The 27,097-nt window shown below is 34.7% G+C and overlaps 1 protein-coding gene and 1 long non-coding RNA gene across 7 annotated transcripts in view; one reads left to right on the top strand and one right to left on the bottom strand.

Annotated features, from left to right (window-relative positions):
* Positions 1–863: 863 nt before the first annotated feature.
* PCDH7 (protocadherin 7) overlaps positions 864–27,097 on the bottom strand; it is a 264,206-nt gene continuing 237,972 nt past the window's right edge. For all 6 annotated transcript variants that reach the window (XM_086888875.1, XM_086888876.1, XM_086888880.1 and 3 more), the window contains one exon: positions 864–5,207. In XM_086888875.1, the coding sequence (XP_086745001.1) occupies positions 4,828–5,207 (380 nt within the window). In that variant the 3' untranslated portion in view covers positions 864–4,827. The remainder of the gene's footprint in view (positions 5,208–27,097) is intronic.
* LOC147652965 (uncharacterized) overlaps positions 16,146–27,097 on the top strand; it is a 29,783-nt gene continuing 18,831 nt past the window's right edge. Inside the window, exon 1 of the long non-coding RNA XR_015286798.1 lies at positions 16,146–17,046. This is a non-coding gene — a long non-coding RNA (uncharacterized LOC147652965). The remainder of the gene's footprint in view (positions 17,047–27,097) is intronic.

The following is a 27,097-nucleotide window of genomic DNA, read 5'->3' as shown; positions in this document are numbered from 1 at the left end:
GATGTTTAGTGGGAAATTGTATTCAATGGTTTGCAAGGTCTCTATAGTAATTCTGTATTTTGCATAACACAGAGGCAGGGAGTGAGAGCAGTTTCGACCTTCGATCCCTATCCCCAGAAACACATTTTTCAAGTATTATTTATTTTCCAATTTAATGGCTGTTTTGGAGCTTCCTCTCTTAAGACAAACAAGCAACAAAACAAAGACAAAAAAAGCTATGTGCAATCCAGACAGCTAAGGAATAAACTCTTTCTTCTTAGATTCTTGTTATGGAGGATGATTTGTTCTTGATCTGCAGTTATGCTGAGATGGATAATTTGATTCACAGCCAGAGAAAACTGGAGGCTTTTATTTCTCTTTTTTTCCCCTGAAATTCTGCATTAATTGCTTTGTTTTTCTCAGTATAGACGCTCCACTGACATTTTAGGATTTGTTAATAGTTCTAAGATTCTTGGAAAAAATAGCAGCCTTGCTGATAATAAGTTGTCATTCCATAATGGAAATACATGGACTTTTACTAAAGACTTGTTATTCCACTTAGCAAGAAAGGTTTTGAACACATCTTCAAAATAAGGCCTTTTGAGCAGTAATCAGAGACAGCTGTTCAAGTTACAAGTACTCTATTTCTGCTATGAAAATTGATGTGTGCTGTCCTGGGTGGCAATAGCCTTGCCTCTATCAAATTTCACCCTGAAGACAGGTAAAAGCTCAGCTGCTTCTGCAGCTGAATCTGTGGCCAGTTACTAAGGCAGTGTCATCTCTGCCACTCAAAATAGCATTAAATATTGAAACTAGCACGTGATTTAATCTAGTAAAATTGGAATAGACTGTCCAAGAAAGTAAACTGGCAAATGGGCAACCAGTTGAACATGTTATATTTTAATTTGCAGAGACAAAAATGACAAGCAATTTATTTACATAAAACTGTACAAAAGCAAATTAAATTATGTAAATATTTCATAAATAGAGGTGGACTAGCGTTTAATACATTTTGCCATGTTTAGCATAGTTGCGTGCATAGTGACTCATAATAAACAATGATAAATTGTTCTCTGCTTCACTATCAACATCCAAGTTGCAGAACAATAGTCAATGATTATTATTACAAACAGATCGTACCACACTGAATGCAAGTGCTTTAAAATTTAGGAAAAGTTGTCTGAAAGCATACCCCAGGTAGCTGGCGAATGTTGCCTTCTTCCTAGTGCTCACGCTCTTTCAGTCAGTAATGCAACTTAACTGATGGGCTTTCATTTCTATTGCTTTTTCAGCTGCTTCTTTTCTTAAGGAAACTCTGTATATTTATCACCAATGAAACGGAAGGAAAAATATCTCGTTGTTCAAGTTCCTTACAAGCGTTTGGTGATGGCTGGATTTACGGCAAGATCGTTATCCGTATTCATTGTTTTTCTGCTTGACAACTTCTAGGGTAGCCTTTCAGCCAATCATTTCAATCCCATCTAAATTCTTTCCCCACATAAAAATAATGTTTAGCTTTTTTTTTCCTGAAACTCAGGCAGCAGGCCAGTCAGAAACCATATTCAGTAAACATAGTGGGTCTGAGATCTGGAATAAGCCTTAGATTTTAGACCAAAGCTATTGAACTTTCTAATACATATAAAGTTATATATTAACGTATCAATCTATAAAGGTGTCCTAATGTAAAATACATGCAAAGCTCATCTGAGTTTCCCATGGAAGGAAAGAAAAAGATGATTTCTATTCTGTACAACTAAAATGTTATGAAGGCTAAAAGCAATCGAAAAAAATTGTCAATTTTCCTGGTAACATGAACTGGTGACACCTTGCTAAATAGCTATCATATAGACTGATCATACTTTTCCAGGCAGCAGAATTAAAAACAAATTAAAACAACCCCAAACCCCGCACAAATAGTAATAAAAAAATCCTCAAGACCTACTTAAACCACAGCCTTGTGTTAATAATTCTTAAGACTGGTCCATTAACTGAGTTTGGCAAAAGGCTTATTTTTAAATATATCATTTATAATTTCTCAGAAAATAAACACAGGTAAATATACAGGTTCAAAAAAGTTAGGAATAGCCCCTTACCCCTCAGTGTCCAAACCCAACTACCACTTTACCATAATAATAGGTATAAAAGGCACAGTTGCATATTTTGCATTCACCCTAATTATTTTTTATAGCTTTATTTGTTTGTTTTTTTTATACAAAAGCACTCTATTTATGGAGTGGCACCAGATTTAACCTATTTCAAATAATGAGGAAAAATACAAACACAAAATATATTTGTATGTCATGCCAGGTCAGAAGAGTAATCAGCATATTAATAGTGGCTAGTTCCACAAGAATTACTGTGAATACTTACAGTAGATAGAATTTTAAAAAATTCTTTCACACGCATTTTAGATCTAAGGAGATGCACACAAGAAAATTTTTTCATGACTGTCTTATGTGGTGCAAAAATTGGTGAGTGACTGCTGATCCATTTAATCTGGAGGTCTACTATGACCTGCATTATTAGCCTTGTAGAAAAAGTGTCTAAGAATATATGGAACCCAGCTACCTAATTTATTTTCTTGTGTGTAATATTAAATAAAATCTTATTAAAGGAAGTTTGGTTGAACATTTGTGTTATGCAATTGTGTATTCTGTTGAAACGTGCAAGAAAAATGTGTTTACATTACATAAGCATTTTTAGAAGCATTTTTAAACAGGTACTTACAGATTATACAAAGCAGTAACTGCTATATGCAGTCTCATAACAAAGTACTAGCTTGCATCTCTCCATATTACTTAAATAATTAAACATAAAAATGTTCAATCATTATTAATCTTTGATTTTAATATTTTCTTTCTAAAATGTCCCATTCATCATAACTGCTATACACAAACTAATGTTACTTGAAGGAAGTAAACTTTAGAGAGGAGAATGAAAAGGCCAGTAATGGCACAACCCACTAAATGGAGAAGTGAACTCAAAGGATAAATGTGATGAGCTGTTTGGATTTACCAACCTCTACCTTAGGCTGTTTAAGGTTATTTCTATGCAATTCTTCAAAGCAAGAAACTACCCAAAGCTACATTATGACTACAGTTACTAGAGAGCCATCTAGCCATGCCATCACGCCAGATTCAACAGCCAGGGATCTGAACGCTTTCCCCGTCCTTGAGCTGTCCTTGCTGTGTTGTTTGATTGTCACTTTTGTCTGAATGTCTGAGCTTGGTCTGTGATTATTACTACATCAACTACAGAGCAATTGGTTGATGTTCTGCATGTTTTGTTGCTTTTATTGCACAAAACCCTGTTTCATTTCCTCTTCCTTCCAAGAAGCACTCACCATGATAGTTGTTACAGCTCTTGCATATCACAGTAGCTTGGATTCCTTTTAAGTCATCTTGACCTCCTAGGTATCATACCACTGTTTATGAGACCATTTTTACTAATGCTAAATGTTCTGCATCTTGATATCATTTAGTATTGCACTTCGCTTGGTTTTAATGCACTTGGTTTCAAGAAAGCTTTCATTATCATCATCTTTGACATAATTGAAGCAGTTGACAAGCTGCAACACGGATGACCAGACTTAGCAACCATGCCTTGCGATCTGAATAGAAGCTTTTGTATCCAAGTTGTAATGTTCTCTTGTTACTGCATTATCCTATTGTCCACCTTTTTCCCTCCCATCAAGCATTCCCACCAACACAGCCTTCTCTTCTACTATTATTTTTTAATTTTGATCTTTAAAATTCCCTGGAACTAGCATATGCAGCATATCATATGCAGCATGTGCTGCAATATATCATGTCATTACAAAAAAAAAAGTATCAGTTCCTTTGGGCATTCAACTGAACCACACTGGAAAAAAAATTTGTCATCTGGGCTTGTGAACTGTGCTGCTGCGTAGAATTTAACTGAAGTTGTGTTATGAGTACATGTGGTTTTTTTGTGAATACATTTATTTTCTAAGTCAAGCCCCAATACTTAACAGTTCCCCTGATCCATTGTGTGATCTTTGGCCTTTTTGTTATTACAATCTTTCCAGCTAAATGTTAGTCTTGCCCAAAATAATGATTTCAACAGTTTATCATTGCTATCCTATGGTATAAGTGTTAGTAATTGTGTTTACATTGAAATAATCATTACAGACAATGAGAGAGAAAGAGAGAAAGAGACACAGCAAGACACATTTGTTCTATGGATAAAACAGAACCAGAGTTCATGAATCACAGGAAAGTATGCCGTGGTTTTGACTGCAGTCTCAGGCTGAATATATTTCTGTTGCTTCCAGCCTCAGATGAGAGGTGAGAATATTAAAGCTGTGGTCTTCACAAAGTGCCTATTAATGATTATTCCTTTATATTTATCCTATATCTTTACGGTTTCTGAAGGATTGTCCCTGATGGGGATCAGCAATATTCAGATGGTATGTTTTGAATACATTTTCCCTGACCTGTTATCCTCAACAAGCCAGATGACAAACAAACAAAATGAGTGGCTTAATTCATGCTTCTGCAGAGGGGAAACAACAGTGTGTTGTGTTCTTTTTAATCAAGCTTGCTACTATGGGAGTAATTTGCAACCATAGATCTAGGAAAATAAAAATCAGCGAGGGGGAATTAGACATGCAAGTAACAACAATGTTTTCTACATTGTACAGTATAGTCAGGCAGACAGTATAATTACATGCCTGCTATGGAGGCAGAAGTGGCAGGCAGATCTTTTGTCTCTTTGGTGGCCCCCTTTCTTTTGTTTCACATTTTTTTCTTAAAACTGTTGTGATTTTAAGAATTTTGCCCCATTTCTTTCTTATATTATGAAAGAACTTTGTTGCTGCTTTTTAGCCTACAGGTAAACTTCTCTTCTAGTTAGAGTATTGACAGGAGATGGCTTGTATTCCCCTGTCTGTGTAAGGGGGATATCCTCTGGATTGCCTTCTTCATTTTTGCTGAAACTAGCTGCGCTGAAGGTCTCATAGGATGAGGTCAACTTTTTGTTAAGGAGGTTTCTGTTGCGATCACCCATGAGGGAGGCTTCTCCATTGGCCAGCTTTTCCTGACTGCCCCGTTCATCGACAGGCATGAAAGTGGAGAGTTTTGGCTGGCTCTTCTGCTTTCTCTCCGGAGAAGTGCGGACTGGCATCCAGCAGGAGTCTGAGTGGCCATATTCATCACATTCTCGGGTGCACTTCCCTGTTAGGGCTACATCTGGTAGAGGCCGTGAATCTGAAAATAGAAGAGAGTTGTCTTTACAAATTGATATTATGGTGACTGCCATTGAAACTGAGAATCCTGAAATTCACAAAAAGGTATTTTTAAAGGTCTTGGTGGGAATGTTGCAGTAAGTTCCTCAGTAATAATTTTTTCACAGTGCATGTGCCCAGAGGCAACAAGCAGATCTGTACAGTTATCCTCAGCCTTAATAACTGAAATAAAAACCAGGCTACTAATCCTCTTCCTGTGCCTGTAAATTAATTCCAGAAGCATTTGGCATTAAGTACTGAATTAATTTTGATGTCTGAAAGATTCAAAGAAGCACTTAATTCCATACTGCCAATTTTCTAGAAATTATTAAAAATACCTTTCCTTGAATTTTTTTGTACTGAATACTCCGAATTTATGTGGAAGGATCCTTAAACCCTGCACCCTGCAAATACTCACAACCATACTTAATGCCCTGAAAGTGAGCAAATCTGTTATTGACAAAGGGACTGAATTTTCGTATAATGTAAAGCTCTGCTTTCATTTCTGAGGACTGGGCACTTGAGTAGTTAGTCCACGATATGTTACATAAGTTGCACAATCAGTAATTGCAGAAGCATGCAAAACCTCTGCTATGGGCTTTAAACTTTATCAGTAGCACAAATAAAGCCATTTTGTGTGTATATGTGCATGGTAGAACACAGGATGATTCTGAGTGCTGCCTAAGAGAAATATTTTATATGTTGCTTGTTATGTTAGGTGTTCTGTTGCTGTTCACTATCTCTAATTTTTCTGTACTTGTGAGAGCTTTCACTGAAAATCAGCAAAGTTCAGGGGCCTGCAGAGTTGACTGCTACCTATCTGTAATGCAGTATATTTAATGTTTGTATTTTGATACTTGCATGCAACTGAATTTAAAAGCTACCTCAAATAATTTAAGGAAAGGGTGAAATTCTTAAACCTTGCTTTTGTTCAGATATAGTGTATTTTGTGGTCTAAAGGAACAACTGAAACTGCCTACAAAGTAACAACATGATATTCAAACAAAGTTGAAAGAGAACATAAATAAAAAAAATTAATTTTTCAAGCGCGTTTGATATGACTTTCATATGATATGACTTATTTGATGAAATATTTAGTTTTGTTTTAAAAAAAATCAATTCTTTTAGAAGGGACCAAGGAAGTTCAACATAGAAACATAATCAGGTACTTCATATGGGCTGTGGCATCTTTCTACCTTCCTACTACATCACCAAAGTTCTTGTAAACAGTAATTTTTGCCTGTAATAACATGTACCTTATAAAAACTTTTTCAAAGGCCTGCTCAGCCTTCATTCTGTTTGTTCTGCCTATTTTTCTTTGATTTTCGCTGGTAGAGTACCTTCTCAAATTATGACAATTCCAATGGTGGATTTTTTTATAAATTGATAAAAAAGACCATGGCTGAAGATAAACAAACAAACAAACAAACAAAACCCCAGGACCAAAAATTCTTCTCTCTTCCAGAATAAGCCATTTTAATTTAAAATATTTACAACAGGTGCTTGCAGAGAAAACATATTTAATTTCAACATCTGTGGATTTAATCCTGATAGAATTGCAAAAGCTCTTGAAAGTCAGATTTATCTTCACCCTGTCCTGATTATTTTCGGGCATTTAAACATCAATTTAATAAATAATTTGTTACAGTATTGTAGAGTTTGTACACTATTTGGTATTGACAGGTGTCAACATTTCATAGAATCTACTGTATGTATTCTGAATACTGTATAAATTTTCATATTTCAATGAAATATCACTTACTTTCATGAGGAATCAACCCTGGTGTCTAGATAACTGAGTAACCCCGTAACTAAGATGTGCAAGGCCAGGAGGAGGGACCTGAGGGACTTTTTTGTTTTTTAATTTTTTTTCCCCCAATTTATTTTAAGACTTTTTCCCATAGACAATTTCCTTTTTTTTTTTTTTCTATTTTTTTTTCCCAGAGAAGAATGCAATACTGTGGAAACTTGTCAGCCTATCAGTTTTCAGATGGCTGTGTTCTGCAAACATACAAAGAATATGGGAATGGTAGCAGGACAATCCTCTGTTTGTCAACTAAATCAGCATTATTCTGACTCTCCCTAAAGATAAGAAGCATAATTGACTGCTCAGCTCCCCTGATGTGCTTTGATTTTTAAGCAGAATTTTTCATATTTTTACAACAGGGCTAATTCCCTTAAATCTCCATAAACTAGTCAAACCAATACCTTATTTCTGGAAAAAAAAAAAAAAACCAACCATTAAACATTATGCTTGCTTCAAGTATTTTAATTATTATTTATTGCATTTAATTATTATTATTGCAACTGCTGATCAAGGCAATATAGTCTGACTTTTATTTAAAACATAAGAATATATGTTTATTGAAAAGATTTTATTTTGCTGTTGTTTGAGTTTGGGGATTGTTTTGGATTGAAACAATTAGCATCTCATGATATCTGATGGAATCTTTTAGCTCGAAAATATTTCCAGTCAGTCCTTGCTGAGGGCCTCTGAATCATGCACTTGAAAATGTAACATTTTGCATTATAATACTTCTCCTATTCACTCCTGGACAAGTACTGGAATTCTTTATTGTAAAGCATGAGGACTTAATGTACAATTCAGCCTTATAATGCTGGGTTAAGAAGCAAAAACCCCCAATACAATGTGTTGCTGCAAGTTGTCCTGTTGGGTTATGAGATAAACCTTATTTTCACACCCACAGAAGAGCTCAGAGAGACACCAGAAGAACAATACTAGCCCAAATAATACCCTGGCAGACATACCCAGGCACACCATAGGGCAATCAGACCCTCAGAGGTCCATCTGTCCAAGCCCAGAGGGACACATGTGTGTATAGTAGCAGAGAGGAACTCAAAATAAGGATTCAGGAGGAAATATCGTCTTTCTGTGTAATTATGGGGGTTGCTGTCTAGGTATGTTGAGCACATTATAAGATTTGAGGAAAAGAAATTTGGGACAGCATAGGGTTTAGATATGTTTAGGGCAGAAACCATAGGGAACACAAGTGAGGAGTTTAGGTGATAGTGGAGAGATAGAGATAGAGGGTTATAAAAAGGCCAGACACATGTAAATAGTTTGCTGGGTAACAAGTTTGTCTGGTTGTGTTGTGCCACATGAACACCACCTGTCCTGTGCTCTTATTAAATTCCTTTCTAACTCGTTCCTGGGAGTAGGCTCTCTGTTCTGAGTGCATGTATGGATACGGGCATGTCCACTGTCACTAGCAGTCTTTCATCCTGACCAGCCAGAGAAGAGGACAAAATGAGGCCCCTGGTGCTGTTTGTTTACAATGGTTGTGTCAAGCAATACTTAGTTCTGATCTAGAGACACCATGAGAAGATATGCTTGAAAATAACTAAAAGGATACCTTTTGATGACATCTTCTGATGATCTTTTTTTGTGCAGATAAAAGGTTGAATTTAACTCATCTACATAAACTCTCAGAACCTAATCTCAAATCTGTAGGTTTCTTTATAACAAGAGATATCACATATCTTTCTCACTAATTAAAATTGTGATAATTTTTTAATAAGGGGCATTTTAACACAAATTTAATTTGGCTCCCAGATATGCAATTGAAGTAGGAATCTGTTGTACTAGTCCTTGATGATTTGCCAATTGTGCTGACAAATTGTTTGCTGTGCCATATTCCATTAGACTTGTCAGCTCTCAGTGGGGTAACTACTGGAGTATTTAACTTTTACACTGAGAAGCACTTAAAAAAGCATTTCACTTATGTTTCAATGCAAATTGTACTAGAGGATATGAATAAGTTTATTTTTATTTTTAAATTTTGAGATTGTTCAAAACTCCATGGGCTAGGTAATCTAAAAAGCTGAGCATACAGTCCCTACACTGCAAAAGAAGGACGATCTGTTTCAGTGAATTATCAAAAACACAGTTACTTACTCTAGCTGAAGTGGCATAGCAGTTTATCCAAATTAGGGGTTAAATCACTGTTATCAAATGCAGCGTATAGAAAGCACCCCATTTTCCCTTAACCAAAGTTTAGGTATGTCAATCTTTTAAACAGAAGAGCAATTAGAATGCAACAAGTTTCAAACCATGTTGGATTAAATCTATACTCAAATGCTGTAGTGATTCAAGCTCTAACAGATGCAAGAAAACAATGAAGTAGAAGGCTGTATTAACTGTAAGTGTCAAATCTTAATTGAAGGTGTTTTAGAGAAAGGTATTTGGCACTGGGTTTGACAGCCTGAGGGAGACGAGGCTGCTGCTGCTGTTCCGCACCTCCAAGTCCATACGTTAACAAAGATGAAGATATATTTCCAGTAGGCACATACACAGAGCACACACATACACCAGATATACACCGAGTTGTCCACACAGATCACAGACTTCAGCTTGGGAAAAAATTGGAAAATGTAATTTAAAGGGCCTTAAAATTTGCATTGTCATTGTATCTGATAGAACCTTCCATGACAAATTTTTAAAAGTTATATGATAAAAGATTTTTTTTTAAACTTTAGTAATTATTCATCCAACTAATCCTTAAACATTTTCAGGTAATTTCTGAGATGGTGATATGCATTATGATTGTCATAAAACTTTGTACAAAAGAATTTAAGTGATTGGAAATACTTATATGTATGCTAATGTTTCTGGTGATTGTAGCTGACTGTTCTCTTAGAGCTAGTAGGGTTGCTTATAATCAAAACAGGAAGGCACCTACCACTGCAGGTTGGACAGGGGAAAGAAGATGTTCTATCTCCAGTTTAATGACAAAGAAACTAGCTCAAGTATTCCAACCAAACAGTTTTCCACTAGTTTCTGTCCTCCTATTCCTAATCAAAAGAGGTTGATATATTTCATCAAGGACATAAACAGTATTATGAACTCAATAGTCAGCAAGTACACCTGAGGATTGGAACTAGATGATTTTTAAGACCCCTTCCAACCCTATCCATTCTATGACTCTACATGTTTCAAGTTATTTGCTTTTATTTTACACACACATTGCAGAAATAACAGTCAAGAATGTTCACTCTGGCTTTACTCCACACATTTTTTAGCAACCATTCTTGTACAATATATTTTATAGAACCACATCTAGTCATGACATGGCTCTAGACAGACACTGGAGAAAAATGTAAAGATCTTTTCGCTTTTTCATTTTTGTAAACCACACACAAAGCTGATGATAACAATAGACTTAAGATGTATTTAAGCTGTCAAAAGTTCTGTCCCTGGAGGTGGAAAACCTTCCAAATCAACAGTGACACTATATCTAGGCACAAAAATTGAACATTTGCCGAAAACATTCTTAGCTGTAGCCCTTTCTTTTGGAGGAGTACAAAACCACAGTAGCCATATAGTATGACAGCAGTGCAACAGTACTGGAAACCGAGAAGCTTTGTCTGTAGGATCTGAGGAGTCATTGGCAGGTGGGGTCTAAATAGTATCTGTGACAAATCAATGACTACATGCAGATTTTGCTTTCCACATTGACAGGCCCATAATATCCCTGCATGGTTCCATTTATTGAGGACCTATGAAAAGTGCATTTGGAGTAATTCCAGCTACTGTGGGAAAAGAAAAAAGAATAGGAACAGTTATATAGTAAAGAAAGAGACTGTGGTTTGGATGAGCCCCATTTTTTCTGTATTCTGTACACAAATATGTTACATTCAGAAGACCGTCCAAAATGCAAGTAAAATACCATTATATGATTAAAATGGAGTACATTTACATGGTTTTTATATTAAAAGCCATGACTGTCTTATGAGCTGTGTGATCAGGAGCATAATAGAGCTCTTAAAGCATAACAAGTATTGACTATATGATGGGGGAACAATAATGCAGAAAACACTGAGGGAGTACATGTTGTAGAAAATCACTGTTTAAGGGGGGAAAAAGGAAAGCTAGTCTACAGGGATATACAGCTACAACAGTACTGTTGTTGAAATTCTTGCCTTCTAATTGAAGTAATTCAGGAACTGCACCCCAGTCTGTGCTGTGGCATATTCTGACATGCCAAGACACTATAAAAATACTTAAACATGTTTGAAAGCATCAGCAATTTCTTTCTCTGTACCTTAGGCTAAATACAGTTAAACAGCAATTGAACATATCTCAAGAAGCATTTAGTGCCCTGAGGCTTGGACGGCTGTCATTCTGAATGTGGCATTATCGTGTACTGCAGAGATAGTGCATGCCATCTCTAAAACAGTCTTACTGAATAAAGTCAAACACAAATCCACTGCTTGAGATATGCCAACTACACTGAAGTAATGAATACATTAATTGATTTTGGACTAGAATAATTTCATGTATATCATGCCTAATTCTAAAGTTCCTTTCCATGCTAAAGAAAATACTTGAGAGCACAGAAAGGTTTTATATATACTGATGAAATGATTAATATTGTGAGACAAGGTATGACAGAACGATACAAAATAATGAATTCTGAAAATTTTATGTTTTTAATGCAAATAAAATAAATATATGAATAAAGAATGACAGATATAGAATAAAAGTGAGAATTTTCAATACTTGAAAAATGGTGGAAAATAATAGCTCCTCTTAAACAATCCCTAAAACCAGCAAGACTCGCTGCTGTGATGTGTCTGAAGTCCTAATACTTACAAATTTCAAGACAAACTAGAGTGACGTGTTAAAGGAAACACATGCTGCTAAATAGTCTTTTACAATTAAAACTAATAAAAATAAAACAAACAAAGAAAGCAATGACATAGAAAATAGAGCTAAATGATTCTTTAACTTTTGAAAAAAGTTCATGATAGATGAATGAAACTGAATTAGTGAGAAGAGAAAGCAGATTTGGTAGAAAAGAGCATAAAGTACCTAAAGTACCTAAGAGGCAAGGGAAAAAAACCAAAAAAACCAAGAGTGGAAACAATCTGTTTTATACTCTCATAGTGAGAAAGACCAGAAGTAAGGTCTTGGTTTCAGGTTAGAAATTAGAAAAATCTCTGAGGATGAATGAAGTAGTAATGGAAGGTTACAGAATGAGTTTTACAATTGTCTAGATTTTTTTTTTTCCGAGGATAATATAAACGCAGCTAATCTAACCTAGGAAAAGAAAGATGCACTAAATGACCTCTAAAGTTTCCCTTCAGCTCTACAGCTCTGTTGGTGTGATTGCCAACTCTCATGTACTTTGGCATCAATCCCATTCCTAACTGCTTCTCAGTTGAGACTCTTAACTTATTCAGTAATAAATCAGCCTCAGACAGTGGGACTCAGTTCAACCAAAAATCCACTTTAGAATCCTCCTTAAAATTTTATGGTAATAAAACTACAAGCAAAACCCAGAAATAGTTGGTCTGCTTAATTCAGGTGTTGATCAAAGGAATACAGAAACATAGTGCCCATAATGATAAAAACACCTCACCCACTCCCAGGTTCCAACATGACAGTTTAACATTTATAAAATCTTGTTTCCTGAGAAAAAGCATGTCCATCCTATTTTACAATTAATTTCTTCACAAAGTTAAAGAATGAATATTGTTTCTACCTGTAGTGGTGCAAAACATATCACACCTGTGAGGTGCATTAAATGTGAAACCGATGTGAGAAACAAAATTTAACAAGTATTTACATCTTATATGATATTTTTGTTTTGCATCCCTTGAATATTATCTGCCTGTGTTTTAGGGAGGAGCAGTCATATAAGATAATGAATTTATAAATTTTGATTTTTTTTTTACCCTTATTAAGCCTACTACATCAGTCTGTATAGCTATTTAAAATGATCCAGACGTTACAAAGAAATATCACCCAAATAATAAATATTACCCAAGCAATAATATTTCTGACTGAGATTCTACATAGTCATAGTTGCTTCTATTGTACCTCCAGCAGTTTAAAGTATAATATTCTTTAACTGTTTCCCTAATTATGGAAAAACTTGATAAAAAAAAAAAAAAAATCTTGCCTAAATTAGTGATTATACCAATTCAATAATATTGCATCTCTGTTCTTCAATGGATCATCAGTATATCACAACTTATGTAAAGACAGTTTATATCAAAAACAGATCTATGAGTTTGAGGTTTTTTACACCAAAAAAAACCCCATACTTGTGCTTTTATGCACCAAAATCATATTGATCTGACGGTTGTCAGTGGAAGGCAATAACATAAATTGTTACATTATGGTTAAGTGAAATCAAATTCAACAGGCTTAATTCTAGACAAATACTAGTTTGATTACATTACAAAATAGGAAAGGCCAGTAGAAACACAAAGTTTTCTCTTGTTTAAATTGTATTTATACTGTAGTTCAAACTGTATTGTTTAATTTTCTTTCACAAAACCAATTGCATATATATAATGAGAACTAAGTATCAGCTTATGGGATACCAGTGGTGAGTACCATACTAAATGCACCATGCTGAACCTAAATTCCCCAGATTTTAATTTTCTACATTTAAATGTAATTGCTGCAAGACTTCTTGTAATCCTGTTAAATCCTTTGATAGCCTGATTTATTTCTATCAGTGAAATGGCAACATATCCTTCAGAAAAGCAGGACTTACTGTGGCTTCCTGAAGAAGCATAGACATTAAGATGTAGGAAACATTTAAGCCGTCTAATTGTTCTGCCAATCTAATGCTAAGGTATTAATCTGTCACTGTGTCAAATTACATGCCTTTATTTTTTTCAGTAAAATGTGTCAGTGCTTAACAAACTCTGAGCTGAAACAATTTATGGAGCAATTAGAATGTCAACTCTCCTACAGATGACTTAAGAAAATCTGAATTGAGGCTCAAAAGTCACCATAACTTCCTTGATACTCCTGCCAAAGTGATGGGACTGCAGGAGCTCTAAGGGAATCAGGTAGCTAGCAGCCATTATTAGCTCACTCAGCTGTTCCTCCCTTTTATTTTCTTTTCTGTTGATAAGGATTTGATGTATTTTCACATCTGGAATAGACACCAGGTAGAAAAACAAGTACTTGTGCCACAGAAGATAAAAACACCAGGACTTCCCCTCTTCTCCCTTCAATTTGTGCCCATCTCATTCAACAGACAACTTATTTTTGGAGATAATCCAAATAATATTTTCTAAGGGATACTAACAAATGCAACATTGCTTCCATTAAGAAAATAAAACATGTGGCCCCAAAAGATGCTTGATGTCATTTGGTCTCATGGATATCTCACAAATATCTTCAAGGATATATAGAACTGATAATGAAAGTTGAATACATAGAAAAAATTAATCACATGGAGTTTCAAGCTCTTTTGTAAGATGGATATTTGTTGAAGCAATATAAAAGTGCATTATATATGGCTAAGGTTTAACTTCAGATGGTGGCTGATTAAAAAGATAAACCCCACTAAGCACATGGACGGTTAATTGCCACAAGTAATAGCAGGAATAAAATCAATAAATAGAAAAACTGAACCACTTGTGCTTGTCAACAAGAACTCAAACTAAAGTTTGAGGCTTCTGTTCAAAGGCTTATATATTTAAGAATTGGCTTTAAGGGAAAATGCTGAACTTTTTCTTTCATATCTTTCAGTGAGTTACTTTTCCTTACAGAATTATCCTGAAACATGAAATAGTAACTTGAACTGTTCATGTTGATAGTACCACTGCATTTGGGAAAATTAAATGCTTCATACTCTTCCACTTTGTGCAGCAAAACATTTCTAGATTCTGGATCATATTTTATACCTGCATACACAGAAAAAAATATGATAGAGTAACCTGTATTAAATAGTACTACTGCTTTCATAAAAAGGGAATTACTTGGGTTTCCAGAGGTTTTCTGTGTGACTCATGTAAGGTATATTTTGTTACAAGTCATAGACTTTCAAAGGTTAAACTTGTAAGTGCAAAATGAGGTGAAGCTCTGTTAATTTATATCATGTTATTTTCAAATGGGGCAAAGAACAGTTATCTATGCTCTATATGCAAATGATTACCTAAATAATGTAGAGCTCAGCATGAAGCAGAAACAACTTGTGACTACTTCCCTTTTTAGCAACTGTCAAAAGAAAGTCCTACCAGAAGAAGAAATACAGCAGTCGTGAAGGGTCCATTTAACCTTTTGTGTCATGTGAAGGGAACCTTACCCCATAAAATGAAAAAAATAGACACTTATCTGTTCATGTCATACATGTTTCTCTCACAAATACACATAAAAATTTGTAATTTTATTTCATGATATTAGAAGATCTGGGACATAGAACAAAATTTAGTACGGTGCAGTGAATTGGAAAGTACAAAGAATGCACTTTCATGTCTTTAAGAGACATAACAAAAGACTGAAATTAATGTTAAAAAAAAAAAAATAAAAAACATTATTGTATTAAATCACATTTTCCCTGTCTATGTAAGTATACTTCAGAAGAAATAGGCTAAATTTTATAAAATATATTGCTCATCCTCTTTAATTATGAAGAATAACAGAAATATTAAATCTTAATAACAGAAATATAAAATCTTAAAACTCAGCCATAAATGGTAGCACTTCCATTGGTCACTGAGAAAGAAAATTATTTACTGATTAACTAGTTACGGAGTTTTGTGTTTTATTCCATGTCAGTAGCATGAGCCTCCTCTTTATAGGAATTACTCTGGGACCTTGAGCTCTTTCTAAGAAGAAGTAAAATCTACCCCAGAAATGTAGAATAGTAGGATAGTAGAATATTCTGAGCTGGAAGGAATCCACAGGGATCATTGAAGTCGAACTCCTGGCCATGCCCAGGACAGCCTCAAGAACCACACTATGTGCTGAGAACATTGTATAAACATTTCCTGAACTTTGGCAGGTCTAAGACCATGACCATTTCCCTGGGGAGACTATTCTAGTGCTCAAACACCCTTTGGTTGAAGAACTTTTTCTAATATCCAATTCCCGTGACACAACTTCAGGTCACTCCCTCGGGTCCTGTCACTGATCATCACAGAAAGGAGATCAGTGTCTGTACCTTCCCTTCATGAGGAAGTTGCAGACTGCTTTGAGGTCTCCCCTCAGCATCCTCCAGGCTGAACAGACCAAGTGACATCAGTGGCTTATTGTATCGTGTCTTTACCATCTAGGCCTCTAGACCCTTCACCATCTTCATAGCCCTTTTTTTGATGGTGTCTAGTAGCTTTAGATACTTCTTACACTATGGTGTCCTAAACTGCACACAGTATTCAAGGTGAGGCTGCCCCAGCTCAGGGCAGAGCAGGACAATCCCCTCCCTTGCCCGGCTGGCCATGCTGGGCCTGGTGCACCCCAGGACACGCTTGGCCCTCCTGGCTGCCAGGGCACTGCTGACTCGCGTCCAACTTTCTGTCAACCACGACCCCCAGGTGCCTTTCCTGGCACTGCTTTCCAGCATTTCACTCCCTAGTCTGTACATACACAGAGTTACCCCATCCCAGGTGCAGAATCTGGCACTTTCACTCGCTGAACTTCACATGTCTGGTGACTGCTCAGCCCTGTTTTGTCAAGGTCTCTCCACAAGGCCTCCCTGCCTTTGAGGGAGTCAACAGCTCCTCCCAGCTTTGTATCATCTGCAAACTTGCTCAGTCCCTCCCAGTCCTGTGTCCTTTATGATGAGATTGAGGACCTCAGAGCTGAGGATAGTTCAAGACAGGATAGTTTAAGATAAGATGTGGAACCCGACTAGTGACAGGGCACCACTCTGATGTCACCCCATTCACTGCAACCCTTTGTGCCTGACCCATGAGCCAGCTGCTCACCCATCCCATGATGTGTTTCTCCAGCTGTATGCTGGAACTTTTGTCTGGAGGGCACCATGAGAAGCAGTATGGAAAGCTTTACTGAAATCCAAAAATATTATATCAGCTGGCTTCCTTTGATCAACCAGGTGGGTAATTTTGTAAAAGCAAATTAAGTTTTACAAGCAGTACTTTGCCCTCATGAAAATGTGCTGGCTGAGACTGATGATTGCATTATCCTACAGGTGTTTTTAATACCTCACACAATTAATTCCCCTAAATTTTTATTTCTGTTATAAGTACTGATGCTTTCTTATTGAGATTTTGTGGGGAAGAGGGAGTTTTGGGAGTTTGTTTTTTTTTTTGCTGTTGATGTCGCTTTTATAGTATGTGGAAAAGTCTTTACACCTCAAAAAATGAAGAGACAAATACAGAAAGATAATGAATCTCTCAGTGTGATTTATGTCCTGCTCAAAGGGATTTTTTCCATTAATTTTTTTTATTGATTTTTCAGCTGTGTCTGCAGATTACAGTGAATTAATTGCAAACATCAGCTCAGAATTTTTCCATATTTATGACAGATTCATCTGGGTTACAGTCCATTAGTAATTAAGTATTAAGCACAGCACTAATTCCTCTTGAGCACATATAGCTGAAAGACTGTAATCCTACACATGAATCAGAGGGATGTTATATGAAAATGGGTTAGAATATCAGTGCTTATCTCAGTATGCAATGAAACAGTATAATGATAAATTCTTTTTCTAACAATAGAAAGTATAGAAGTAGTTTGAATGAAACAAAACAAAGGAAAAGCAATCAAGTGTTACTTGCAAAGTCTAAGTTTGTTGGAAACAGTAGTGTCAATCCTTTCTGTGAGGTAGAACTTACCAAGGACTGCAGTGTGTATCATAGCTATTTGACCATAATTATTTGACATTGTTTCATCTATTCAACTGTTATAGGTGGTAAAGAAGTATAGCTTTTACTTTACAAGTAGAACTGTGGATTGATGAATGTTAAAAGCAAGACTGGACTTGAACAGAGGTATCTAAGCATGTTAGTCAGGAGCTATCTCATCCCTGCAATGAAGATACTGGGGTTTTGCTGACTAGGTAACAGTGTCTTCAAATTTCCTAAGTCATTTAGTTGAGTTGAGCATACCCTGAAACAAATTGCTTGAGATATTCCTCCAAATTTTCTGAAATATTTCCCAGCTCCAAAGTAAAAATTGAATGTTTTTTGTCAGAAGTAACTGCAGTGGATGTACTTTTTTAGTGAATCAATTCTATTTTTGGTTTAAGGATGTTCAATAGTGCAACTAATCTCCTCTTACATTGTGCAGCACAATATTAAACTTAGTCAGTATATTTCTGTTTAGCATGGTTGCCAAAGCATTTGCCATACCCATAAAATTGTAAATCTCAGGAAATATTCCATTGTTCTTTTGTCTGTGACATCTGCAGGTTTCTTAAGACTTGCAGTATATATATTTTGGGCTACTGCTTCAGAGTTAGCATCTACTTTTTCCAGAATAAATTAGATATTTTCCAACTTGTTCCATTGATCTGAATATGAAGAAGTTTTGTAAATTATTAGTTTATGTTTTCATGCAGACTTCAGTAAAAATGACAATGTTAGGCTTGCTTCACTGGCAATGCATGACTAAATTCTTGACAATAAGTAGAAAAAAAACGCCTAATTATGTTTGTTAGGATAACATAAAACTTAGCCAAGCAAAACATATTAACAGTGAGGTTAAATTATCTTCCTTTTAAGAGTACATATTCAACTGAAGAAAATTTAAAATATTAGTGTTTTAAATGTATTGACTGGAGGTGAGGAAAATAAGAAACAATCCTCTTGGTTAATCCCAGTTTAAATCCACAGAGTAATTTCTACTAATCTACCCAATATTAATTGGAGTTGTCATAATCAGTTAGCAGCTGCTGGACTGTTTTGAAAAGCCAAAGACACAAAACACCCAGTTCAAGGGTCAAATATAAGAGTTGAACAGAACATAAAGAAGTGGAAGATGAAAGAAATATGAAATCTGTGGATTTCATCTGACTGGAAGGGAAACAGTTGTTAAAGCAAATAAAGTAATGTGGTATTTTGGCAATTATTATTTCAGAGAAATTTTAATAAACTGTTAATTTACTTTTGTTAAAAGGTTATTTCCCACTATTGCCCCCATGATATATCATAGCTAGGCCATATGGGGCATACTTTATACAAACATTTTCCTTTCAGGCCATTCTGAACATTGTTTCCTGACAGAAAAAATGTTTAGTAGAAAATTGTTCTCTCTGCAGTGTTTTAGTCTCTGGCTCCTTTTTGAGATCATAATAGAGGTGTCAGTTGGGATTGTGGTTCTCGTGAATATAAAGCATTGTGCATTGAAGTATAGCTAATTTATTCATGTAATAGATTCCATATTGGCTGGTACAATTGTTTTCTACTTGTGTCTACTATGAAGCTGCAACTTCAGACAAAGAAATGTGTACTGAAATATCAATCACCTGAGCTACACTTAGGTCAGATGGGGGAATTTTTCCAGAATTATTCAAAGAGTATGACATGCTCCTAACAGAACTGAATGAAGTCCTACCAATAACTGCTTGGACCTTGTACAGGAAGGATCAGCAGAGAGGGCTGATGAATGTATTTCATGCCCTTTTGTTAACAAAGCATTTCTGAAAGTGATCCATTCATTATGGTATGGACTAAGCACAGCAGATAAACCCACAGTCCACAGTGGTGGACACTGGCGATTAGTTTATTAAACTTACACTTGAAGATAATTAACTTAAAAGGATTGGTAAAGCATTTGTTATATTTATATGTATATTCCGTTTTAAATGAGAGATGAGTGTCTAGCTAGCTAAATTTGAAAATGATCTGTTTACTTTCAAGTGATACAGATAAAAATCAAATAGAAAAACTAATATGTTCTCAAAATATTTTGACAAAAAATATTTTTCAGCATTAAAATTAACATTGATTTTATTCTGATCTTTCTGTGAAGGTATTTTGAGACTCCTATTTTTTATTAGACTACTTATATATACTCTCAAATCTCTTTCCTGCCAGGTGTGTGAAAACTCTCTACGTATGTAATAGTGCAATAAACAACTGAACAAAATCTCAATGCATGTTTTACCCTACCAGACATGTGAACTGCAATTACATATACATGTATCTTGAATGTTGTTATAATTATTTTATTCTGCTGCAAAACTATTTTGCAGAGTTTTCTCTGTTTCTATTTACTGGTACTTTTAGTCACTGAAAGTAGAGGAGATACAGAAAGAGGTCAAAATTGACAGCAGAACTGAATGAGGGCTGCTCATGCCAATGAGATAATGAAAACCAGCACTGTTCTTACAGCAACAATAATGAATATAAATAGACAAAGCTCTGAACAGCTACTGGGAGAAAGAGAATGAGGCATCCATTTCAAGAAAATATCTTTTCCTGCCATCACAGATAGCTTTGTGAACTGGGTAAATTAGGATGCCCTTTAAACAATTTTCATGCTTCAAAAATGTCTGAGAGAGACATTTTACTTTAAGGAATCAGACTTAATAGGTTGAATTTTACTTGTATTTTCTCCGCTTGTATTTCTCGTGTCAATCATTCTCGGAAAAAATCTGTTATCTCATCTTTCACAAACTTCAATACTTAAGATGAATACCTTTTTCCCTCCCTGGATTTATTGTCTCAAGCACACATATTCCTTCCTATATCTCTACAGATAACATTATAAGAGTGCAAGTACCATCTAAATAATCACTAGACACAAAACATTTGTCCAACCTTTTTTTCTGTTTAAAATCAAGTCCATAAGTAAATGTATAAATCTGTACCAAAGTAATTTAATGGAATAGTTTTACCTATCTCTTTTTCTTCCATATAAAATGCTGGATTCTATAATTAAGGAAAGATCAAAAAAGCAAGTTTCTTTGCTTTTTTTGACTAATAGCATCTTCCAATCCCACAAGATTAAAAGTTATTGAATAGATGCCATATAATTTAATTTCAAGAGATTTGTCTGTCACTAAGAGATTCTATGGACCTAATGTATTTTATACCACATCTGTTAGAAAATCCATAGAGAAACATCTTGCCTCTTAATGAAACTATTGGAATATAATTATATCTTTTTCTGGAGTAACAAAATAGAAATTTATTATGATTTTTATTAATGTCATCATGCTATGAAAGAAAAATTATTCTGGTTTATTTACAATAATTTTATTCATAGGGAGATCTTATTCTGAATTAAAATTTACAGACATATCTTAGATTTCAGATTTTAAGAGGTGAACTGATGGAAAAGAAAGAAAGAGCAAATTTGGAATAATTTTTCCTTGCTAAACAAAGTCTCACTTTTCTCTTTTGTTAGATTCATTTATTATGCCTCAGTCCATGAAAATTTGTTTAGCTGCAGGCATCTCTTGTTCTGCAAAACAAAACATACAGATTCCTACTATAATCTGCATTTTGAAGACTCCCTTAGGAAATTTTAAATTATTTTAAATATCTCAGCCACACAAATTTGCCAAAGGAATTATAAACATCTATGAAAATTTCTCTCTGATTCAGTTTTACCTAATCTATCTTTCAGGGAAAAATAATGGACATCTAAGTCATAGCTTTCACAAGATGCATTATATCACTAGTACCTAGGATTTAGAAGTCTGGTCAATCTAATTTCATTTAAATTTCTAATATGCATAAATATTTGGTTTATTCAGAGACTAACTTCATACTGCTCTGATATCCTTTGAATAAATTATTTCTGTCACCAATGAGAAGTGCAAAATCAAAATAAACAACTAAAGCTGTTGGCATGGCAAACATCTGAAAATAATGTAAAGTATGATCCAGATCTGTTCCAAGAATAGGAACTGAAAATTTCAGTGAAACAGAAAGATGAAATAAAGTCTCTCAAGATTATTTGTTTTGCATTCTTAACTATTATAATGTAGATGAAGATTTAGGAATCTTTTAACCCTTTTCTAAGACACTGACTTCAGCAGCATATCCAAAACATAGATAATTTTTCTCAAAAAAAAAAAAATAACAGGTACATTAAAGATGGTACCAAAATTTTTACTCTATTTCACTGTGTCTTATCTATTAACTTTACATGGACAGAGATAAAAAAACACCATGATAGAAAATACAATTTAAAGATGTGTTTGTAGTCTGTCATATTATTACTGCATAAAGTATTTTTCCGCTCAAAAGTGTGAAGCTGCTGAGCAAAGCTGCTCTTCAGCTTCAGTGTGTGTGTTTTTCTGAGTGAAGAGTTTTAGGTTAAGTGAAACTCCTTTGAGAAAAATGAAAGATTGCTCGATTCTCAAGAGTAACTAAACTTGTTTAATTGAGAGAATTTTCTATGGCTCAGAGGGGAATCTGTGTCCCTGCCTCTAAATTTATAGGTGACAGAATGATACTTCAAGGAGACTGTAGAGTTTATTCCACATAGGAATCTACTGAAGGTTGCTTGACTACCTAATGTGGGAGGAAAGCATATAAAAGAGAAGTGGCAAAATACATGTTTCAGATATTCATATTCTGTCTAGCTCATAAGATCTTTGCTTCCATTATTAAGAACAACAAAAAATGTTAGTTTATTACATAGTGTTCTAATAAAATAAGGCTATAAAGAATATTATTATTTTGACATCTCTTGCTGTGTTATTAACCCATCAGGACTCAATCAAGAAGGTTATCAAATAAAAGTATAAATAAAAGAATCTTATGCAATCAACAAGTATGAATTTGTAAAGAGATAGAACAAAAAATGAGCCTGAAGCTACTTATGGAGCCATACCAACTTTGCTTTACCTAGGGGTTTCATATGTAAAAGTTCACTAACCCAGAAACATAGTATGAGGAAAAAAAATAAACTCTGATCTTACTAAAAAATATTTTGCTTTAAAACTGCAGTGATTCATTTGTCAACGTTAACACAGGATTCCAAAGGATTAGTGTAGAAGAAACTTGATCTAATCCTTATTCACAAAGCAATGTTGCACATAGCTCAGCATATAATTTTTAGGAAAAATTAGTTTGTAAAACAGATGTCTTCTATGATTTACCATTGCCATATTACAAATAATATGTTTCATCCTATGAAACACACCAATGGCAAGTTATCTATGCCTACATGTGGAACACAACAGACAGGCTCTAGAAGAACACTGTATAATATGAGATATCAGATGGAAAAGAACAAAAACTAAATTTTACAGGATAGGAAAACTTTTAAGACTAATTTTCACCAACTTTTTCTGCCTGTTATGAAACTGAAATACAAATTGTGTACTACACATGCTATTCTACTTTGAACTTTTTCTGGTCTTCTAGGATATTTCGAGGTATTATTTGGATTAGAGGATGTTATCTGTTGGGATTTTTTAAAAGACAGCAAAAGAAGGCTAAGAAGAACGTTGAAGAGGCGTTTCTGATTATAAAGTATGCATGCCTTTAAAAAAAAAAAGTGAAGAAAAGAAAAAAAGAAGAAATCATTAGATTTGAAAGGAACTCAATGCAAACAGAAGATAAGCAATTATAATGAAATTTTTGTAATATTATGAATAAACATTCCAGTTAGTAAACCTGACTTAGTCTGTATACTATAATTACCTGCTTCATCCTTAATATTCTGTTTTTCATCAAATGAAATAAAAGCAATCTAACTCTAGGTAGTCCTGCAAATCTGGCTTAAAAAGAGAAGTATTATCAATAGCTATAGTTCATCTTATCTCAAAAAAATCTTTCAGGTAACCAATACATCAAAGGACTTGCACTGCAGCTCTGTCCTACTCTTTCTAATTATGAGGTTCTTCTCTGCAGGAAGCAATTCTAAAAGAACTGGAACAATTTATTTTAAAAGCTACAAGCATCAGAAGAATTCTGTGTCATACATCCTGAAATGCAGAATATCTTAGCACCTCACAGCTTGCAACAGGCACGTACACAGACCTTTTCTAGGTAAAAAGTCTCTGGAAAACAGCTTTTCAAAATAACTTCTGAAATTAATTTCTCACTATAATTAACTTGACAATCTTATGTTAAAAATTAAATTAGTCTTTTATTGACCAAATGAAATCTGTGAAAAATTATCATTCTCTAACATCTGCCTAAGAGACATATTTTGAATTTCCAGTATTTTCAATAGTAGGATTAGTAAGAAATAATGTCACAAGTAGAAGTAAAAAAAAAAAAAAAGAAACCTTTTTTTGCCATGTGCAGAAAATAACTTGTGTGGAAATGTTAAAATGGGGAGAAAAAAGTGCCAAACAAATCAAACCTTTTCAGACTTACATCTTTTTCTATAAAAAGTTGTAGTGCCTCACTTTGGAAACAATTTCACTTGTTCTGAAAGTAAATGTCTTCTGAACTTTTCTATGCACAACAAAGTTAAAGAGAGCCTTTTATATCCATAAAGATGTGTCAGCATATTTCAAGAAGTAAAAACATTTATGACAGTTTATTACATTTCTTACTGTATCTTCTGCCTTACTTACATTTCTTACTATGACCTTCAGTACAGATCATCTGCAAGATTTTGATGTTATCATCAAATTGAAAGGGTGCAGAGAAAATATTCTGATTTACAATGGTCAGAAAGAGCTACTGATAAGAAAGTTGCACCAACAAAATGTGGTGTCTTAGCTTAATCTATGTAGGGAGCTCGTATTCCCAAATAGAGACCTGAATTGCATTTATTACTTTATCTCTGATTTATGCAGTTGATATTTCAAGTCATTATGCCAGTGTTTGAAACTGAGTGCTCATAAACCACTTTTCTTCCTCAAAAATAATGTCACGTGGACATTCTCTTCTCTTACTGAGTAAGGAAGAGATCAGGAGAGCATGCTCTATAGCTCTTGTTGAATGAGAAGCCCTCAGCTAGAAGAGGAGGTAGGGGCCTGTGGTCAGATTTCAGAAAGCATATTTCTGTCCCTGGCTGAATGTTTAAAAGTGGGAAAGCCACTTTGCTTCCCTCTCCTGTAATAGCTGCTAATAGAGGTTATGCTGCTTATGCTATCGTAGCTACAGAGTGATGGTGGCTCCCACCAAGAAATGTTCTAGACGTGAATCCCTTTAAATGAAATATAGTACCTGCAACTTCCAAATACCTGCTTAACAGAATATGTCTGTGCCTTCTACTCTGATTTTAACCTGTGTGCTGGGTTCATCTGTTAAGGGAGGAGCATTTAGAACTTAACTGTTCTTTTTGGCCTGATATCTGGATGTCACCGGAGCCAAATTACCAGATGAAATGGTTTTGTAACTGTGAATCTTAGCTTAGATTCAGAGGTAACGTTGTAATTCAAAACCCAGAGTAAGGTAGATGCAAGGGATTAGCTTTGTGAAACTGCTTAGGCACATCTACATCTATACACCACTCCCAGAGCCAAAAATAGATCATCTTGAACTCTCCCATTTTCCTTAACAAACCATTCAAAAAGCCTTTATCTGGCACCAAAACTGTCAAACCAGGGCTAAGGTTTTTAATTTGAAAATGGCAAGGTCTAGAGCTGCTCTATGACACAAATCATAATGTTGTTAATTAAACCCTAAAACAAATACTAAATTTTGAACTGCAATAATTACCAACATTTTCTCTAGGGCTTAATATCAAGTACTTATTTCAATTAATTAACTGGTATGACACCTTCAAGAACTTTTCCAAAAAAAGTGGTGGTTAAATTTCAGCTGAATTTATTAATAAAATCTTTGTCCCTCAGAAGACTGAAACTTAGCTATTATCACCTTGTTCTCAAGAGATTAATAGCATGAAGTCCATAGCTATCATCTCTCCTTGCAAAATATTCAATATTCTGCAATAAAGTCTTTTAAAGTAAATATGAGATGACAACTGATTAGGGATCTGTCAACTTGAGCAGGAAGACTTGACACTTTGTTTCTAGCTGAGTTTCAAGTCCATTATTTCGATAATTGCAGAAATGAAATTCTTGCATATTTTTCCACAATGTGGAAGCTATGAGCAAATAAGAGCTGCCATTCATTTGTTAACATGATTTAAAAGTAACACAATGAATGCAAAACGTTTGATTGGCCAATTTTTTCTTTTGTGAACCAATGTCCTTGCTTCTTGCTAGACATTTTGAAAGGCTCTGAGGGATCTCCATCCATCAAGATGGCTCATGAAAAGCAGTTGTAAACCTGTTCCAGTCACCATCTAGATTCTTCAGCTTATCACAAGATTTCCAACAGTAGTTAACATCTCACTCACCAGTGTGACTGAATGTGAATTGCAGAAGCATTAGAAGACGTCTGACTAAACTGATATTCATTTAATATTTCCCATCAATCTGCTAGACAAATTACATCAAGATTTTCATGACTTCAACCCTTCAAATTTTGTCAGATAATTTAGTGATATCAGTCAGGATGTACATTTAAACCTCTACAAACATCACTAATTCAATTACTTGCAGGCACTGTAATGTCAATATTTATTTGATACAAATAAACCAAATGAAGCAAATATTTTCAAAAATACTTAGTGTCAGTTTATCCGTCCAGAAGGTGCTACTATGATCTTCCAGACTGCTCCTTGAAGGTATGAATTGAAGCTTTTCTCCCTCCCAGAAGCAAGATAAAAAGTATGTCTTCTAATACAGTTTAGACTCCAAGAAATGTTGAGTTTAATAAATCCCTCTGGTGAACAGTTATAATTACCCTTTCTCTTCCTCCTTGGAGGAGCTTGTTTTGTCTACGTGTACCAGAAACATACAAAACTGGAAAAACCTGTCTTATCATATAAATATACTTATTGCAGTAAATTTCCCCTTTCCTCTTTAATTTACTACTTAATGAAGAAGCTCTGCTCTTTTAAAAGATTATCATTGCTGAAAAAGAATCAGTTGTAATGTATTTCCCTAGGTTAGCAGAAAGATCTAACCTGGAAAATAATTTTGAGGTGTGGGTGCAGTTTTTCTGGCTGTAAAAAGTATTTATAAACAAATACTACATTGTTGGCTTCTGGTTTATTTCCAAAAGAACTGAAGATCTTTAGAACACTTTTTTTCCTTAAAACCAAAATTTTCCTTTTATTTGGGAAAAATCAACATCTCTATGGTCCATTTTATGATACAAACCTTCTCGAAATATTTTTTTCAACTTTTATATGTTTTTTCTATTTTTCTTACT

Source organism: Cyanistes caeruleus, chromosome 5 (assembly GCF_971803275.1).
Source record: "Cyanistes caeruleus chromosome 5, bCyaCae1.hap1.1, whole genome shotgun sequence".
In the NCBI taxonomy this organism is placed as follows: domain Eukaryota; kingdom Metazoa; phylum Chordata; class Aves; order Passeriformes; family Paridae; genus Cyanistes; species Cyanistes caeruleus.
This window is presented reverse-complemented; position numbering and strand designations above follow the sequence as displayed.